This window comes from Eulemur rufifrons, chromosome 20 (genome assembly GCF_041146395.1).
Source record: "Eulemur rufifrons isolate Redbay chromosome 20, OSU_ERuf_1, whole genome shotgun sequence".
In the NCBI taxonomy this organism is placed as follows: Eukaryota; Metazoa; Chordata; class Mammalia; order Primates; family Lemuridae; genus Eulemur; species Eulemur rufifrons.
The window spans coordinates 4,615,208-4,635,347 of NC_091002.1; the positions used below are offsets into that span (position 1 = coordinate 4,615,208).

The 20,140-nt window shown below is 56.3% G+C and overlaps 1 protein-coding gene across 6 annotated transcripts in view; it reads right to left on the bottom strand.

Moving 5' to 3' along the window:
* Positions 1–6,485: 6,485 nt before the first annotated feature.
* ABLIM2 (actin binding LIM protein family member 2) overlaps positions 6,486–20,140 on the bottom strand; it is a 97,820-nt gene continuing 84,165 nt past the window's right edge. For 3 of the 6 annotated variants that reach the window (XM_069496523.1, XM_069496520.1, XM_069496519.1), the window contains 4 exons: positions 15,574–15,628; positions 14,408–14,415; positions 14,125–14,205; positions 6,486–6,717 (listed from right to left, as the gene is read on the bottom strand). In XM_069496523.1, coding sequence (XP_069352624.1) covers positions 6,604–6,717; positions 14,125–14,205; positions 14,408–14,415; positions 15,574–15,628 — 258 coding nt within the window. In that variant the 3' untranslated portion in view covers positions 6,486–6,603. The remainder of the gene's footprint in view (positions 6,718–14,124; positions 14,206–14,407; positions 14,416–15,573; positions 15,629–20,140) is intronic. The other 3 variants (XM_069496525.1, XM_069496521.1, XM_069496524.1) reach the window with 1 other exon arrangement.

Sequence of the window (20,140 nt, forward strand, 5' to 3'; positions counted from 1 at the left end):
TTCAAGCATCAAAAGGCAAGGCAGAGGACACGAAAACCGTCCCTGTGCATCCGGCTTAGACTGGCCAGGGCCCTCCATGGCCGGTGGCCTCCTATCAGGAAGGAGCGCTGGTCAGCTGTGCAGAGACCACGAAAGGGAAGGGGCAGTGGCGAGGTTGGCTGCAGTCAGCAGTGGCCCACGTTTTCCCGAAGGCTGGTTCCATTCAGGCCTCCAGGAAGAAGGCCGCACGGGGGCCAGCGAGGGAGGGGGTGTAGCAAGGTGTGCCTGACCTCCCATTCCATCATGGCAGGAACTCAGGTTTTAAGGTTTCTTAAAAACCTGGCCAAGAGGGGGTCCATTCAGTTGGTTCGGTGGCCTACAATATTATTTTATTTTTCATCAGGGAAGAAGCCCATGGAGGTCCCACAACGGCGTAGTCGAGTCTGTTCTATAAATTGCTGGGGGCTTCTGAGTGGAAGATGGGCTGGCGGTGAAGGAACCGAATCTCACACCAGGTAAACTTTGACATATGTCAAGATGGCTGCGCAGCGGGATGAAAATACAAGATTAGCTTAAAAGCATTTCCTTGGGGCAGATCTGCAGCCGTAGAGAGAATCTGCACCGGTGCGGCCCTGCTGTCTCTGAGGCCGCCCGTGCCCCGGCCTGGGAAGATTAGCTGGGAGTCTGATGCCTTTAAAGCCTTGAAAGAAACATTCCCCACGTGCTCTCTGTGGGCTGCTCTCTGTGAGGGCTCCCTGCGCAGCAGGCCCGCCTTTCCCAGCCAGGCCTCCTCCTCCCCCGCCCCCATCACCTGCTCCCCGGGATCCAGCCCCTGTGCTTCTGCAACCTCCAAGGTAGAAAGCAGCAACCACCTTCCCTCTCTTTGAGTTCTGCAAGATGATGCCTGCCTCTTGGGCTCACTCAAACTCCAAAGAGAATCATTTGCAAATTAATTTCTGTGTCCCTGATCCACTCATTCTCCCTCAGGACCACTTACTGCCCCTTGAAAGAATTGTCCACATTCCCCTCTTGCGCCTCCCCTGCGAGAAAGGGCACGGAACAGCGGGGGTGGGGTGATCACTCTGTGCCCCTCCCCCTGCGTGTTTGTATGCCTTTTCTCCTACTAATCTGCCTTTTGTCAGTTATTTTCAGCAAACCTTCAAAGGGCGAAGGGGAAGTAGCCCTTGGCCCCAGCAAGGGAAGGGCACGGGTGTAAATGTTATAATAGAGACACATCCAGGGAGCAGGCTGGCGACGGGCGGTCAGATACAATGTGCAGCCGATGGGGGGGTGTTTATGGGGCCGAACAATTCAGACACGGGAACAGGAAGCCTCAATTACTCTTCATGAAACCTGGTGTAGTCATAGGCCTGGCAGCCTCTGCTGGTCCCTGGGAAGCATGGAGCTCCTTTGCTGTTTCCTTTGTCAGAAGTGCTTCTATGCATGGGGACAGGCCCCTCCCCCCAGCTGTGGCACAGAGACTACAGAATCCCAGAACACGGTGCAGGGTGCCAGGAAGTAGCGCCCGCCAATACAGAACACGGTTCTCCACTGTCCAGCCTCACTAGCACAGTGGTGAGGGGCCCCTGTCGACACAGCTGGAGACCGGGAGTCCGGCCTCAGCCTGGTGACCTACTGGGGGAGGTGGGACCCCTCCTCCTGTGTCTGGGAGAGGCAGCCTTGCAGGACCGCTTCCGGTTCCTGTGTCTTCCTTTCCACCTGCTCCCTCCTGGGGCACACAGGGGCTCCTCTGATCTGTGGGATGGGGAGGCCAAGCCACCCCTGGCCTGTTCTAAGGGTGACCTGCTTGCCACGGTCTGCTTCTGGCCCCTGTGGCAGGCAAACACCAGGCAAAACGATGCATCTTATCACAGTCTGGAGTGTGGGTGTGGATCAGGGTAAATGGATCTTCTGCCCATTCACGCATGTTACATCGCGTCTCTCTGTGCCTCAGTTTCCTCATCTGTAAAGTGGGGATTCGGGAAGGATCTGTCTCCGGATCATCTGAGGACCCAAGTGCTGGAGAGGAAGAGGTGACAAATGACTGCTGTGATAATTCTCTTCTCTGCCTCCCACGGTGACCGAGGCTGGGCAGGCCCCAGGCGGGGCTGGGTTCTGTGGTTCTGGAGACGGTGCCCGGGGCGGGCTTGCGGGCAGCCTTCATCCCCGTTGCAGCTGGCGGGTGGCAGTGCTTCTACCTCGCCCGCATCCCCAGCTCGTGCGTTCGAGGGACCTGGGCCCAGCTCTGGGGTGAGGATAGGAGTAGACCACCTTGGAGATTTTTCTGATCTGCCAACTCAGTTGTTCCAGAAATTCTGCATTTAGGGGTTTGGGGACTGCTGGGTCAGGGAAATTACTCCTGTCCCCATGCCATCATCCTTCTCCTCATGTCCATTCTCAACTGGCTCAGAGCCCAGAGGGCAGGAGGGGTGGACCCGAGCAGTCAGCAGGGCCCACCCCTCGGGACATCTACCTTACTGTGACTCAGCTCCACAAGATCCATCTGCCTCCCCACTGTCCCTTCCTCCTCCTCTCCTGACCAGCTTCTCTCGCTCCCCCTTCTCTCTGCCATGCCCCCCACCCCGCCTACCTCCCCCAGCTCCTGGGTATCTCACCATCGACCTCCCTGAGAGAGCTTCGGACTGGCTGGATCCCCCAGCAGAGCAAAGTCTCCCTGTGGGGCCGAGCCACTACCCCGGGCCGCCAGGGATCCACTCTGCAGAAGGCTCAGGGGCCGCCTGCACAGATGAATGAGTGGGCAGCTCACCTGCAGAGGACGGTGGCAGCTGAGGACTCCAAACTGAGTCACATGGAGAGCCGCAGGAGGCACTGGGGCCTGGGCTGGGGAAGAAGAGACGTGTATGTAACCTCAGCCATAGAATTATTGGTGCTTGCCCGGCTCTGGCCCTCTCCCTTCTCAGACATGGGGACGCTTCCCAGACCCTTTTGCAAGTGGGTGGAGTCACGTGACTAGTTCTGGCCAGTGGGCCATGACTAGAGCTGATGTGTGTCACTTCTGAGCCAAACACTGAGACCTGCTGTGGGATTTGCTGTGCCCTTGCCTGGCTGCAGTGGGTTCAGAGCTTTATGCTGGGGTGAGTAGTGGGGAGAAGGGCCCAGGAGGAGCCCCCGCAGCTTTGATGTCTCCCTGCCCCACCGCCCCGGGGGTTCCTGACACAGGTCCAGGCTGGTGCTGATTTGGGAAAACTGGCGCCTTTGGCAGAGACTAAGACTGGATGGAGATGGAGCCGGCGGGCACTGAGGCGCAGGTCCTGTCACCGTGAGCTTGGCAGGCAGGGACTGTGCTTGCAATCCCCACACCCAGGGCAGTGCCAGGCGAAACGGACACTCAGCACGTGAGCACTAAATCCTGTAGTCTGGGCACCGATGAACATTGCTAGCCAAGAGTGACAATTTCTCCTGTGGAAGTCCCTGTCCCAGGTTAGGGCAGTAGCAGTCTCTAATCCGCGAGCCCCGCACTAACATGCAGCCACTAGCCACATGTGGCTATTTAACTTTAACTTTAAATGAATTAAATTTAAAACTCAGTGTCCCACTCACACAGCCTCATTTCAAGCACGAGTGGCTGTGTGTTGGGTGTCATGGATGGAGAACACCATCATCGCAGAAGTGCGACTGGACAGCGCTGTCCTAGAGGCGCTAATGCCCAGAGAGTCCCTGGCTGCGCATGGACTCCAGACGGGCTCCGGTCTCCTTGCAGAACACTCCAGGGCCGTTCCCAGGTGGCGGGGCACTCTTACGGAACGGTCGGCCCTTGGGGCTTAGGCCTTGATGGAGGGAGACGTCAATCAACCACGGAAGGAACATGCTGACACGCCGGCCGGCCGGGGATGGGTGGGGGAGTTTGTGTCAACAGAGGGGCCTGTGGGGCGGGGGGAGCCCCCGGGGGCGAAGACCCTGTGTGCAAGCTAGAAGGCTTGCTGCCTCAGGGTCTCAGAGGAAGTCACCTCACCCTCAGTGGCTGTGACCTAGGGGACAGACACAGGGCCTGAGGGGCATGGGAGCTGCATAAGGCCTGGCTCCAAGGCCACGGAAGGAGGCCACTGGCAGCGTGCCCCAGAGTCACCGGTCACGTGCCACCTTCTGCTCTCAGAATGTCCCGGCCCAGACCAGCCCATGACGGCACCTGTGCAGCTGGAGAGACGTAGGCTGCTGCTCGCGAGCTGGAGCGGCCAGGACTCGCTGATGGTCGTCCTTGGGGGCTGGGGAACCTCGGAGAATGCCGGTTTCTGGCTGCATAGCTGCACAGACGGCCGTGGCAGGTTGTGTGCGTGCGGACAGGACTTTTGGGGGGAAAACCCAAAGTTCCTAAGAATCATTAATGTCATTGGAATAAGATTAGATATAATGAAACTTTTAATCCCAGGATGGCACCAGTTCCCACTCACCCCCGTGGGAGCCCTGCCCATATTCTCTTTCCTTCCAGCTCTTTCCTCAGCCCTGTCCTCAGATGTAACCAATGACCAAAGTTTCCAGAACTTGCAAGGCTGGTCCCAGCCACAGGGCCTCCGCTCCTGCTGTTCCATCTGCCTGGAATGCCGGTCCCTTACTGTCTTCGCAGAATACCTGCCATTTGCCAAGACTGAGTTTGGGCAGTGCTTTTTCTAGAAAGCCTGTTCTGACCTGGGGGGTGCACTGGGGGCCCCCCGGGGCTTGCTCCACAGAGCGGCCATCAGTCTTGTCCATGTCTCCCTAGCCGTGGGGGCAGGCAGGTGTCGGGTCCCACTCATCTCTGCCGTCAGTGCCCAGCCCTGGGCGAGGGCTCCGGGGCACACGGGGGCTTGGGTCCTTTGTTTGTTGCTTGCGGAAGGCCGTCCTGCGGGTCCCCCCATGGCCTCGCCTGCCCTGAGCACGCAGACACTCTCCCCCAGCACTGTTTGCAGCGCCCCGTGCCTGCAGAAATCACACGCGTTCACGACAAGCGGCTTCGTACTCCGGCAGGTTCTGATACACCGCCTTTTATTTTTCCAGGCTTCCGGACATCAGACACGACATCGCACTAATGAGAAAACGGGGGTTTCCAGTTGCTCAGGCTCAGACTGCTAAACGACAGGAAGCGTATCAGGTGCTAAAAATTCCCCCTCGTGGCCAAACCAGCAGGGTGACAAGCCGAGCAGAGCGCAAAATGGGACTTGGTGTGTTACGGGCTGTGAGGAAGCTGAGTAAGTCCGACTCACACTTGCGGGTGGGGACAGCCAGGACACACAGACGCAGCACCCACCGAGGACTGGGGAACAGACTTTGGTGTCTCACCCGCCTCTCAGTGAGCGACATCAGCATCCGGTGACAGCAGGCACCAGACCTTAGCCGGCGCCCAGCTACAGACACGCGGGCCTCCCACCTGGGGAGCCCACCTGCCTTCTGCTGTGGGATGCTCTGGTGGCTTCAAAGATTAGAAGAGGGAAAATCTCCTCCTCTCTGTCCCCAAGAGCATGTGGGTGTCTGTCTCGGGGACATGCACAAGCGCTCCTGGGATGTCCCAGCTGCTCCTGGGACGTGTGCGGGTTTGTGTTTCAGGTGGGCAAGGTGAGACACCACCGGCTACAGCACAAAGACGCTACACCACAAGCTACGTCGGGTACTAGGCCGGTACATGAAAGTCCTTTATTCCAGGGCTTTGGCCATCGGAGGAGGATGTTTTCTGTCCAAGACTTGGAAAAATAACAGCAAGGAAAACAGTGGCGGCTACACTTCACACGTATTTACAAACAGCAGTATGGAGGGGGGTCTGTCTTTACGATTATACCTAGGTGACACGTGAAAAAGAAAAAACACGAAAAAGGAAACAGACAAGGAGTCCTGTCTATGAGGGACACACAAGAAGTGACAGAAACCACACAGATCTGCGCGGTGGTGAGTAAGGCTGGAGGCGCTCCCCGTCGGGGGACCGTGAAATTAAACTCTTTATATATGTCGTCTTACATTTAGGTAGGCTATACTTTTTAATAAAATAAAAACTTCTGTGTTACTTTAAAGTTATCATGTAGGCATCTAGGGGATGGTCTGGCAGGACGCGGTGCATGGAGGTGGTGCTGGCGGGAGGCGCCCGGGCAGGTTGGTGTCTGTCCCTAAAAGGAGACCCGTCACAGAGGCTCGGCACCGCCCGGGATGCTGGCAGCCCTCTCCCTGCAGTGGCCTGCGGGTGCGTGCGAGGCCGGCCTGCCCTGCCCTGAGGAGCCATGTGTCCCCAAGGTGGTGTCAGTGCTGTCATCACAGCTCACGTCCTGGCCACCTCCGTACCCCACGTGCCTCGCACAAGGCCGGGCACCTCGAGGATGCTGGGGAGCTGGGCTATTGGCATGTTCCAGCCGATGCCCTGGGACAGCTACTCTGCGGCATCTCCCTGACGCCAGGCCACAGCGGGGAGGGTGGTGCGAAGCCAACCGTCTAGACTACGGGCAGCAGGGTCACTGGCAGAAACGGGCTGCCCCTGCCAGGGGCCCCTCCCACCCTGAGGCCCGGCCCAGCCCCCTCAGGCGCCCACTGCCCGCCCCATCGACACAGAGAAGCCTGAGCAAGGTGCAGTGGGGGGTGTTTGCGCGCTTCTCGCCGGGGGTCCCTGTCGCCACTCTCTCCACGCGCAGCGAAGCCGGCTGGCGACCGTCAAAACAGCAGGGCTTTCTTCTTGAGGTCGTTCCTCTTCCAGAGCGCCAGGCGGTCGAACTCTTCCACGCTCATCCCAAACACTTCCTGGAATTCCTCCGGTGACAGGTGCCTCTTCAAACAAAAGGAGAAACAGAGAGGGGCAGTTAGCGACTCTGCAAGGCCCGCTGCTGGGCCAGTCCTGCGCAGCTGGGAGGGACTGGGGTGAGGACAGGGCGGTCCCTCCATGTGCCTGGGCCTCCCGTGGTCCTTGACACCCCTTTGCAGTGAAGGAACCAAGCTCAGAGGAAAGTGGCCCCGCTAGGGACACACAGCGCCCAGGGCAGAGCTGGGGCCAGAACCCGCAACTCCCGACTCCTACACACGTTGGCTATGGCATGTATTTCACAAACGTCACCACGTCTGTGCAGCACGCGCTATGCTCTGGAATCCATTGCTGGGGTGATCTGGAGGAGGACACTCAAGAACCCGCACAAGGCCATATCCTGATTGAATCTGGGCACAGAGTCTCACACACACACACACGCACACACACTCACATATTCTCACACACACACACTGACGCATATACTCACACACACACTGACACATACACATATACTCACACACTGACATATATGCTCACACAAACACTGACACACTCACACACACTCACACTCACATATACACATGCATGTACCCACACACGTACACACACACATATACTCACACTCACATGTACTCACACATACACTCTCACGCTCACACACACATTCATCACACACATACATACATGTATGCACACTCTTGCACACATGCACACACTTACACTCTTGCACACACTCTCACACACACACACTCACAGTCACACAGAGCGCGCCCAGCAAGTCTCTGCCAGAAAGGCCCTCAGCTGCCTGCTGCTATCTCAAGTTTGCAAACAGGAAAGGAACCCTGGTGCTTGCCAGAAATTAACCATTTGCGTGGTGTTGAGATCTGGGGCTCCTGGTGTGCTGAGAAATCCACAACCCAGTCCACAGAGACTTAGAGTCGCCACTCCAGACTGGGTCTCCCGACACATTTAAGACGCTAGGTGTGTCATGCAGTCTGCAGCCCTGCACCTGCAGGTACCAGTCATGCCCTTCTGAATCACATCAAAGGAGCCATGCAAGGAGATCGTGCCCACCACCACCCAGCGAATGCTGACTGAGGGCCCGTGACAGGCGAGACCTTGCTCCGACACTGCCTCTGGTGGGGGTGGGCTGGGGGCGCTTAGCAGGTGTGGCGTGAACAAGAGGAAGGACAGGGCTGAAGCGTGAGGAAAGCCCAGGCCCAGCGCTGGTGCCGGCGGGCTCCCTGCCACACGGCCCTGCCTTCTGCGGTGGAGGCCCCTCCCCACGGCGGGGTCTGAGGCCAGGGGAGGGGCACGGGGGTGGCAGAGGGGGATGGCAGGAAGGTCCCTAGTGAGGTGGCATGGCAGGATCCCGGCAGTGCCCAGTGTCCTTGCTACCTGCGACCGTGTGTCTAAAGGGAGGAAGATGGGCAAGCCTGCATTCGGTCCGCTGGGTCTCACCAGGGTTGGTCTTTGCTGGTCACCACAATGGAGGAGAGGGGGACAGGAGCGGACGGCGGGCAGCCAGACACTGCATGCTGCAGGGGGACAGGAGGGCAGCCGTGCGTGTGCCACACCATGGGCGCCTCCCAAGGGACGACTTGAAGCTGGAGGCTGAGCAGGAAGGACAGCACAGCGAGGGTGCGGGTGCTGCAGGCCCTGGTGCTGCTGGTGATGGCCATGGGCGGGTGTGGGCAGGGGCTCCCAGGTGGTTTCTGCAGTTGATGCGAATGGTGACAGGCTTCCTCCAGGAGAGGGGCACTGTGACCTGGCCAGACCTCCTCTGGCTCTCAGCTACAAGCGGGGTGGGCACAGGTCAGTCTGCTCGCCACCTTCTCCCACCCTTACCGAAGGGAAGGACAGTCCACCTTGTCTGGTTGTATCTGTGAACCTACATCTACCCCCAGGACCCCTTTCTGCACTGCCCGTGCCCTCCCTGCCACTGGCCTGGCCTGTAGGCCCTGGCCCAGCTGGCCTCCGGCCCGCCCTCGGTCCGGCTGCTCTGGACTCCAGTGCTTCCTTTCAGCTGCACAGGTCTGCTTGAGTTTCTCCACAGCGTCTCAGCCAGGGAGGCCACGGAGTCCCGGATTCTGGTGCAAACCCACCCCTCAGGCACACCCAGGTGGCCCCTAAACCCATCTGGCAGGGTGCCCGGTTCTCCTCAGACCGGTCCGGTGGGTTTAAACAAAGGAGATATTCTCTCACTGCAGGGCCTTACTTTTCAGGTGCATTCCAACAACGCGGGCTCTTCCTGCGGAAGCACACCTGGGTGTGCGCTTAGCCGCAGCCGCAGGGCGTGGAAGGGGCCGGCTGGAGAGCCACAGCACTTGGTGACCAGCGGCTCCCCTTCCGCACAGCCACGGCCGGCGGCGCACGCAGAAAGGTCTCAGAGTGCGACCCAGGAGCGACCGGCCTCGAGGGGCTCACCTGGACACAGGGGCTGGACAAGAGGCCCCTTTCCCACCCCGTCACCTTGCTGCCTGTGATGGTTACGTTTTAAGTGTCAACTTGCTTGGGCCCAGTTGTCTGGCTGGACGTAGTCTAGGAATCGCCGTGAAGGCATTTTGTAGACGAGGTCACTGTCGACGGGCAGTTGACTTTAAGTGAAGATCACCCTCGATAACGTGGGTGGGTCTCATCCAATCCGTTGAAGGCCATGAGAGTAAAAACTGAGGTTTCCCAGCGAAGAAACTGCCACAAAGTGGCAACTCAACTCCCGCTTGAGTCTCCCGCTTGCTGGCCGATCCTACGAGTGTCAGAATTGCAGCCCACACACTTGCGTGGGCCAACTTCACAAAATAAATTTCTTAACGTATATCTGTGTGTGTCTGTCTGTCTCTAATCGTTCTGCTTCTCTGGAGAACGCTGGCTGATACGCTTTCTGACCCAAGGAGCGAAATGCCTGTGTGTGTGCACTGGGACACTGGGGACACCTGAGAGGGGTCAGAAAGTCATTTCAATGCTGTAATTACTCAGCAAGACAGCATAGCGTAGTGGCTTCGCGTGACACCTTGAATCTCAGCTCTGCCTCTCGTGAGCTGTGTCCGCGGATCCTTGCTGTGCCCCCTGGCATCTCACTGCTCTTCTGTCCCCTTCCACGTGACAGCCCTTCCAGAACCAGAGAGGATGATCAAGGCTCCTCCACACCCCTTCATAAGCCACCCACATTGGCTAGCACCTACTATGTGCTACCAGGCACCTCCATGGCACCTTCCACTGCTGCCAGGCTGAGCACCCTGAGTGCCCTCGGCCATGCCTCATAGGCCAGAGTGTCAGTGGTGCCTGGGCACATCCTGCTCTGTGGAGGGACTCCCACCCAGGCAGCCTGGAGTCGCAGCTGGAATGCTCCTCCCCCCTCACCGCCAGGCACGTCCATCACCGAGTCAGGCCCTTGACTTCCCAAAGAAGTCTCACCCTCAGCAATGCCACCACCCACGTCCAAGATGCCATCACTTCTTACCCCTACCACCCAAATTGCCCCTAAATAGTCTCCCTATATACACAGCCAATCTGACCTTCACAGCGTAGCCACAGGGGTTGTTTTAAATTGCACATCTGACAACATAATCCCCAACTCAAATGCCATTGCTCTTAGGCTAAAAACCAAACTGCTTAAGACTGCCCAGGGCCCTGCAGGGCCTGGCCTGTCCTCACCTTCCCCTGCTCAGGTCTAGACACCTCAGCCATCCTACAGTTCCTTAGACAGCCAAGGATCCCTCCTGCCCCAGGGCCTTCGCACATGCAGTTTGCTCTTCCTCGAATTCTCTTCCTACCTGCTATCCCTCACCTCACAAAACATGCACGTGCACACCCACATGTGCGCATCCTTACTTCACCCAGTTAATGGTTGCACATTTTAAATACTCACAGGCCCATGTTCTTCTCCTTCAGGGCCCTAGTGTCGGTGTACAAGTACATGTACTCATTTGGGTCATTAGTGGATGGCATCTGTCTCCCGTGTCACACTGTGCGTCCAGGGGGCAGAGCTCAGGCCGTTTTTGCTCACCAGGCACCTCCAGGCACTGGCGCATGGTCACCAAATGAATAGCGACTCAGCTGAGCACCCTGGCGGTAGGGACCACTGCCACACACTGACCACTGGCCACACTCCTCCTTCCAGGGTCTGCCCAACAGAGGTATGGACTCCACCGAGGTCCACCCACACCCTCTGCTCCTCGGCCTGGGTGCACTTCCCAGCCTACCTCCGTGGGAGCTTTGAGACCGGGCTCCAGCCAACGGCTGTGAGTTGGAGTGAGGCCTGTCATTCCCAGCCCGGCCCTAGGGCCCCTCCCACGAGGGAAACGCGTTCCCAGGGGCCCACAACGTGGCCATTCAAAAGGTGGGGCAGATCCACACAAACGGGGTGGAAAATGTCCATGTCAGATTTGCAAGCAAAAAGCAGGATGTCAAACTGTATCTATAGTATGAGACTATTCATCCAAAATAGGATTTGCTTCTCTCCAAGGGCATGTGCAAAAGGAGAGTTCTGGAAGCATGTCCACCACAGAGTTAGCAGTTAGGACTGGGTGGGGGGATTCCACAAGATTCTTATGTTCTTCTTTGTATTTTTCTGGACTTTTACAATAGTTATGAATTGTTTTTATATTAAAAATAAAGCTCTTTCCCCTGAAATAAAAACATCAGGGGTCCCTTCCTGTCCTTCTGGGAGGCGTCCCCTTGAGCCCTCTGGCTGCTGTCCTAGCTCCCAGCCCCAGGCGGGGCCAAGCCCCAGGGCTGTGGCCCACTGTGCTAACATTTCCAGTCCCCCCCCCCCCCACCTTGGCTCAGGTGAGGGGAACTAGTGTCCCACCCTTGGGTGTGTTCTTGGAGATTTGAATGATTTAAACCCATTACCAGGTGTCAGAGGGCTTTTAAAAGGATACATTTACATGCATTAACCCCTTGGTATTTTGCAGCTTTCATTCTGTACTGTAGTGGGGGAAAAAAGGTAAAAAAGAAGTCGTTTAAAGTCTCCAACTTTTTGGCACCAGGGACTGGTTTCATGGAAGACAATTTTTCCACAGACCGGGGGTCGGGTGTGGGTGAGGTGTGGGGGGTGGGGGTGGTGTGGAGCTCAGGCGTGATGCGCAGTGGAGGCGGGGGGTGGGCACCGATGATTTAAAGCACACCCCAGTCCCAAGAGGGCTGTAGCTGAGTCCCAACAGGCTCCTGGTCTCAAGGCCGCTGCTGTGCCAGGACCTGCTGGGCACCTTATCTGAGCTCACCCCTCTTGGTGAGAGCAATTAACTCCAGCACCCACAGGGGACACGCGCTTCAAGGAGCAAAGGCACAGGGCAAATACGGCAAATACCTCCAGGCAGTCCCGACCCAGAAGCCCGAAGCACCCATTTTACTACAGCGGTGTTTACACTGGACTTGAACGCACAATTAACAAGGACCCAACTTCCAGGCTGAAGAATGCTTCCCCTGCGGGCAGTTAGGGTGCTGGAGTTACACGCAGAAAAAGCCAGTGTGGGCGCCTTGCCTGGCTGCCGGGGCCGGTCATATGTGACCCCTGGCAGAGGCAGTCCAGGACCCAGGCTTCAGGAGGAGACAGAGCCCCTGCTGGATTCGGGGCTTCCTCTGTGCCCTCACTCAGCACACATTCCAGGCTGATCTGCACGCCTGGCACTGGGGGCTCCCCCCGCACCCTGCCCCGATGCACACACCAGCTTCTCAGCCCGACCCTGCTGCCCGGCCCCTCCCACGGATGGCCACACACGTTCTAACACATTAGAACTTTCCTTTTCTGTAGGGTAAAATCCAAACAAATGTCACACTAGCAAACGGCCCCACATGTGGGGTGCTCAGCACAGGCCGTGGCGGTCCAGGGCTCACTGTGCTCTCACCCCTCCCCCTACCTCCCCTCCCCCTCCCTGCAGGTGGACACTGGCTGCCTGCCTGTTGCAAAGCATCCTCTTCCCCACCTTTAGGAACCAGGTCTCGGAGCTTCCTCTCACAGCCACCACCCAGCCCGGGTAGCTCCAGGCATGGGTGGGGGGCTGACCTGGCCAGCTGGGGCACAGCATTCCCTGGGGCAGACTGGGGGATTCAGGGATAGTTCTATGATCCACCCAGAGGTCGAGAGAGAAAAAGAGAGAGGGAGAGAGAGAGATACAGGTCTCTGCCCTGCAGACATTGAGCCTGAGAGAGCTGAGGCTAAAGTCTAGCTATTGCTGGAGCAGCACAGAGGAGGAACAGCCAAGAGAAGAAAGGAAAGAAACTGTGTGCTGGACACATCATGTAGCCCTTGATCAAGCCACACCTGAAGGGGACCTTCCGTCATGAGAGCCAGTAAGTCACTTTGGGTCAGGTTCCTGTCATTTACAACAAAGAGGGTCAAAGTGGATGCACCTCCTCCCCAGGGCGGCAGCCGCACCAGCATCCCGGTCCCCTTCCTCCTCGCCACCACCCTGTACTAAGGGAGTGGGATTTCCCAGGCCCTGGGCAAGGGGCTTCACAAAACCCCTTGACCTCTCCCTGCACAGCGACCCACTCGAATGGATACCAATATCCTAATCTCAAAGGTGCAGAAATCGAGGCATGAGAGTATACGGCCAGCTAGTGCAGGAAAGTTGGCGCCTGCTCAACGCCATTGGGGTGCTTTTCTGCCCAGCACCCCCCAAGCATTTAACATGGCTTCCCCTGGCCTGGAATGCCTCCCCAGACCCCCCTCCTGGAGAGCCCCAGGCCCTGGGCCCCTGCTGAGTCCAGTCCTCCTGCTTCCTCTCCTGGCAGCAGGTTGAGCCCTGCCCACTTGGGCAGGTCGGACAGGGTCTGGCAGCTGGCCCTGTGCACGAGGGACCTCACACACCCCAGCCTTGGGTCACAGATGGGGCCGGATGGCCCTGCCCTTCAGGAGCTTTGAGACCTCTTACCCTCAGCAAAAGAGTCATTAAAAGGCAGGGACACACCCATGAAAGGGCTCAGGAGAGGAAATCCCACGGGCTGGACATTGCTGGCTCTAGGATGGCTGTGAGCATTAAACAGTGTCACACGTGCACTTTGGGCACATAGTAGGTACTCAACAGAGCTAGTCATTTTAGTCAGCAAATATTATCCAAACACCTACTCTGTGCTGACCTCCTGTTTGGACTTTTAAACACACACTTGTTTTCCAAGGATCCTCTGATCATTCTAGACAGGTGAGAACATGGTCAAGTGGGAGGAACCCAGGAGGCTGTGACCGTCCGGGAGCTGGAGCAGGTTTCTCCGCATCAGCGCTCAGAGGAGACGACTCCGTGGAGCGCGTCATTGGTACAAAGCCTCCCCGCCCCATCCAAGAGCCAGTGTGCCTCCCTTGCAAAGCCATCATTGTTGTGGCCTTTGAAGCAACGTGGGTCCTTAACTTGGTCCCCACGGTGGCCCCTCGGGGTGTGACTCTGACAGTGTGGAACAGTCACCTGCAGAGACCCCCAGGGCCCGGTTAGTACCTCCAGTCTCGTCCGGTCCACATCCTTGGGCAGTTTCACACGGATTCGGTTTGTTACGATGAGGGAGTCGTAAGGATAGATCTGTCGGGGAGGAAACCAGAGTCATCTCAAGAAGCAAGCGTGCACTGGTGCCAAAGAGCTGAGCAGAGGCCACCTGGGAATACATACTTGCGTTCCATCTGACACACACATTTCACAGGGAAAGCACAACAGAAAGGAACTTTAACCTGGGCAGGTGCTGCGCGGCATGGAGAGGTCAGTGTGAGAGCGCGGCCCCTCTTACCTTGTATTCTGTAAGAGAGAGAGCGGAGACCACGGGTCGTTTAGAAAGTGCAAGAACTCTTCTCTAGGTGGACGTAGTCCCACCCTGGGGGCCCCTGTGTCCCCACCCTGCAGTCGCTGACCAGGCCCAGTCCCTGAGCAGTGCGCACTGGGCTCTAATCTTGGCTGCAGGAGGCGGGCTCTGGGGGCCTCAGCGGGAAATCCAGAGCAGGGCGTGGCCGGGCTGGAGGCCAGACTGGAAGCTGACGGCGCCCTGTGCTCCTCAGCCTCAGTTTCCCACCTGCGCAGTGGGCATTCCTGGGAAAGCTGTGGGGTGTTGTGGAGACTGACATCTCTCTGTGGTCTGACACTCTGTCTCTCACTGTCTTACCCTCTTAACTCTTTACTTCCTCCTTTTTAAACTACTGAGCTTTGCACCCTAGCTTTGAAAACATTCTACTTCCAGACTAAAAGCATCTTATTGAAAAAATAAAACAGTATGGACAGTAGGGCCTCCATGCACACAGAACCCATGGGAAGCAGGGTCTCCACGACCTGGGCCTCCAACCATCTCGGAAGGGAGACCCCGAGTGGGCCCAGTCCCTGAGTTTCTCACATGCCACGTGCGGTCCCAGATGTGCCAACTCCAAGGCCCAAGGACTTGGAAAGCCACTTAGAGGGAGGGAGCCACGGCACCCGGATGCTCTGTCACCCGTGTGTGAACCAGTCCACGAGACCCAAGCTCCCCTGTCACTCTCAGGAGTGAGCCCTGCCTCCTGCCAGGCACTGGCATGTGACCAGGTGGCCACTCTGGTAACACCAACCTCCCAGCAGCCTTCTCAGTTTGAAGCTGCACGACCAGCAAGGGTGTAGGCAGGGTCTGACCTGGCTCCCCTTCCACTCAGACCAGAAGCCTTTTGCCTGTGACTCAGTTTCCCCAAGTGACGCGGAGTGCCTCACCAGCCAGGAGGGGGAGCATCCTGGGAGTGCTGGAGTGGAGGGAAACTGATTCTTGCCCGGCAGAGGCGGGAAAATGAGCACGCCCTCCCGCGGCAGTGTCCCTGCCCAGCACGCCTGGTGCCTTTTGCCAGCAGGCCCCCGCTGGGGCGGTTTCAGAATGAGACTTGTGGAAATTTGTTAGCAACCCCTGCCCCCGCCAGAGACCCACAGGGTCCCCGAGCCGTGTACCTCGCATGCCCCAGCTGGCATCCGGGTCTGCTCCACACGGGGCCAGGTTGGCATTCTGGAAGAGAAAGAGACAGTGGGCGGCAAGAAGCAGGTGGCATGACGGCGGGCGGGCGGGGCCAGCATACGACCCCTCCTCATGGCCTCGGTCCTCACACAGCCTGGGAGGAGCGTGTCGGCTGCAGCACGACAGTGGCGCGTGACAGAGGAACGGCAGTGGTTCTGGAAGGGGACATCAGGATGTCACACCTGTGGGACCATGGCTGTCATGCTTGGAGGGTTTGCTTATTGGACACCTGCCTGTCTGGTCAACCCTGACACCCTCTGACAGCCGCTGCCAGGTGCCTGGGTCCCCTGCTCTGCAGCTGACGTGGACCACACTGCTGGCTCAGCACCGTTCCCTTTGCTCATGCTGCGAGAGGCACAGCGCTCTGTGGACCTGGGCTGGTGATCTGCAGGGCTTCTGCCCCCTCACACGGTGGGCTCCTGAGTGCAGCTCCTAGAACCCGCTGTCCCCAGGTGCTTGGGAGTCCCAGGCTCCACCCTGGGCCTTCTGTCCCCTGCAAGATGCCCAGGGAGAAAGGATGAGCCACAGTTTCCTGGACAAGGCACTGTCTCGTGGAACTTCTACTCTATTCCCAGAGCTGCACTGGTGCACACAGCTGCGTGTGCGAGTCAAGGTCCATCCACCCCGTGACGGGGCGGGGGGGGGAGGTCCCACCTCTCCAGAAACCATGGCACTAACAGCAGCTCTGTGCATGACTGTTTTGAGGATTAAAGGAGCCTGGTGTCTGTAACACCCTGGCACAAAGCCGTGTGTGTTGAAACACACCCTACACAGTGGGTGGCCTCTGACAATGACACTCATGGGATGATACTCTCAAGGCCGTGAAGCTGAGGACCCTGCCACCTGTCTCAGATGCCCATGGCATTCACCAGCCATTTCAGTGCATTGTGAACCTTAACACCTGGAGTTCTCTTTTCCTTCTGCCCACCTGAAAACATCTTCCACACACCCTGCAAACTTCTGTGCAGGGTCCCCATGCCGTAAAGCATTGAGCTGTTGCAGCAGTCAGTCCCTCTCCTGCTCAGCCCCTGCTCCTTTCTGGCACCTGGTATTTGCACCACGAGCCACGCTGCTGCAGCAGCTGCCCACAGTGGATGGAGCCCCTTGAAAAAAACGTCTCATGCACGCCCAGGACCAGGATCCCCAGCACCTGGTACAGGGTCTGAAATAGGGTCAGGGCTCCTGGCCAGTGCTTCTGAAATTGGGTACAGGGATTCAAGTTCCACAGAGAGAGTTCTACAGCTGAAGGGGAGGTTGTATGTTTAACCCGGTGGGTCTGCCACCAAGGACGGTCACACCACTGCACAGCAGTAGGCAGTAAGTGAGGCCCCATGACAGCCCAGAGAGTGCAGGAACAGAAAGAGACCTCAGAGAGCTCTGAGTCCAAATCCCTTCATCTGAAACAGGGAAACTGAGGCTCAGAGAGAAGACAAACCTTCCTGCTGTCCCAGAGCTGGACTCACCAGCCTGGGCCCAGGCTCATAAGTGGGGTGAGCACGAAGGCCAAGGGTTGGAACTGGTCTTTAAATTGTTTTTATTTTGCTCATCATGTAATTTCTTGCATTACTTTGGATTTCTAACAATACTGCATTAAAATGTCTTGATGACTGTGTCTTTTGCTTAGTGCCTCACTTGCCTCACGCCAATCCTGGCCCTGGACCCTGAGCCAGGGTCCTCTCCATGGCCTCTTGCCTCTGCCGCCTCCACAAAAGAACTCTTAGGAGTTTCCAAGAATAATTTTTGAGACATTTTCTCAGTCTCAGACTAGCACCCCAGGTGCTCCTGTCCTGGCCAAGGAACCCCCTTGTGTGCTGCAGTCCTGCTGCCTGGCCCGTCTGATGGGAAGAGAAATGCTGCCCCCTAGTGCCACAGGCCTGCACCACAGGCCGTCAAAACTCCCAGGCCACCTCCTTCCCCTTGGACCGTTGGAAACTAACTCACTTCCTAGCAGCAAAATCAGCTTCCTCTGATGTTCAGGCTCTGAGACAAGACAGAGACTCCAGGAGGGAGATGAGCCATCATCCAGGTGAAGGCGGGGGAACATCGGATAGTCCAGAGCAGGGGAAGTGGAGTCCACCCCCCTCTTCCAAGTGCAAGGTGGGGATGGGCTATACAGAACCTCTCAGGTGCAGGGGCTCTTGCGTTGTTACTGCCTTGGTGTGTGGGCTGGCAGGACAGCCAAGAGTCCAGGGGACATCACAAAGGCAGCGTCACTGGGGCTATTCCTGGCTGACTCCACTATAGTTCCTGATGGAGGCACTGGAGACTTTCAAAGCAACGAGTCACTTATGTCTCCAACAGCACAGCACTCGGTGTGTGCTGGCTGCCCTGCAGGCACTCTCCCATCTTCACGGCAACTCTGGGAGGCGGGCAGCATTGTCACCAGTTTACAGATGAGGCTCAGAGAAGTCAAACAACTTGCCCCAAATCATACAACAAATACATGGGACTGTAAACATTTGAACCCATGTATTTTATTTTCCAAAAATTACACTGGGACTGCTAACAGGAACTGAGATTGTGGCTGCCACCAGTCTTTTCTTGCTAAAGCGCACACTGGAATGTGCCATCTCACTCAGCAGCCATGTCTATGAAAGCGAGAGGCGGCAGGGACTTGACTGTTAAATAATTACTCATGTGGGAACCATGCTACAGAGCCTATGAAAAGATTTCACAATCATAATGCTATTTTTCCTCAAAGTAACCTCAGGAGGTAAGACTCATTTTTTTTAAAGACTAGAAAATAGAGACTCAGAAAATTTAAGTAATTTGCCCAAAGACAGAGCTGGGATTTGAACTCAGAGCTGTCTGATGCTAATGTGTGTGTGCTCCCCAGCATTGCTGTTTGGAAATATCAGACTTCTCTGATTTGTTACAGTTCTCTGTAGTTATATACTTTTTAAACATTTTATGAACATGTGAAAAACTGATTCAAAAGACATAAATTTTTTTCATATACCTATTAAAGTTTGCTGTTTGCACTATTCAATTACTTTCTGTACTTTTTGGTTATTTTTTGATCCATATGTCTTATTCAAGAGTCATATTCAAATCACCTACCATACTTGTATTTTATCAAGGTGTCTGGCATTGCCATGTTGCTTAATGCACTTCAGTGTTTGAATGCTAAAACTGATTAATTAAGTTTATGCCTTCATCGTGAATTAGTGTCCCCTCTTTATACTCTTATTAATTCTATTAATTTCTTTTAACCTTAACTTCCACCTCATCTGATATTAGTATTGCCACTCCTGCTTTCCATATATTTGTGATTTTAGTATCTCTCTCTCTCTTTTTTTAAGAGACAGGGTCGTGCTATGTTGCCCAGGCTGGTCTTGAACTCCAAAGCTCAAGTGACCTTCCTGCTTTAGCCTCCCAAGTAGCTGGGACTACAGGGGTGTGCCACGGCACCTGGCTCATTCTTTTACTTCTAATCCTTTAAAAATAATTTTTGAGTGTGAATCTTGCAATAATACATACTATTTTTTAAAAAAAAAATCCAATCAGTCTCTTCACATTTAGCATCAGGCATTTTCAAAATGGGACTTCTTCAGGGAGCACCACGAGGATCTGCTGCCGGCCAGTGCTCAGGCCCTTAGTAGCAAACGGGTGGTGACGGCAGAATCATCACTGCCACACCTGGGGAAACCTGCGGCCGGCGGCTGCTCCCCCGTTCACTTCATGGGTAGGCTGTGAGCACCTGCCAAGTGTCAGGCGCTGCGGCAGGTCTGGTTAGCAGGACATTTTACTGGCCTGTGGGACATATGGTGCAGGGTCACTGGACCCTTGTAACAAATTCCTCTTGCAGCAAGACCCAGGAACATTTTTGCCTCCCCTGATAAACTAATTTCCCTTCTCCCTCCAGACAGTGGGAACTGCATAGCTGGTCATGGTTGCCTCTATGCCTTGGCTGTCAGGAAGCTCGGAGCTAAGCTTTGATAGCTTTTCTCATAAAATATTCCTTTGTTTGTTTTGATATAATTTTCTCTCACAGTTTCCTCCTCTCTTCCTTTGTGATTTCGTGTTAATGGCATTTTGGTCTCACTACATCTGTCCTCTTACTTTAAGCCACCCAGAATCCTTTCTGGAAGCAAAAACAAACCAAGAAACAACCTAACAAATGGCTCTGGAGCCCCGCGGGGCCAGCGCCAATGGGGCACGGAGGGCACTCACTGGAGATCTCCAGGGCCGGGGGGTGGGGGGAGTGCGGGTGCTGGCAGTGGCTGCCCTGGACAAGGCTGGACACTCGAAAGATCAAGCATCACACCCTCCTGCTGAGAAACAGGCATAAAAGTACATAAAAGTCTTCAAAAGAGTGACGAAAATAGGAAAGAGCGTTAGCAGGGAGAAAAGAAGCCCAAGGCAGAGTTATCCGTCGCAGTCACCGATCTCCCACATAAGCCTGCGGAAGCTGAGAACCAACCTCCACGCAGTGACTTCTGCCCTTACCGACTCTCCAAGCGCACGCAGAGGGCACGCGGGCCTCTAACCCCCTCCTTCCCA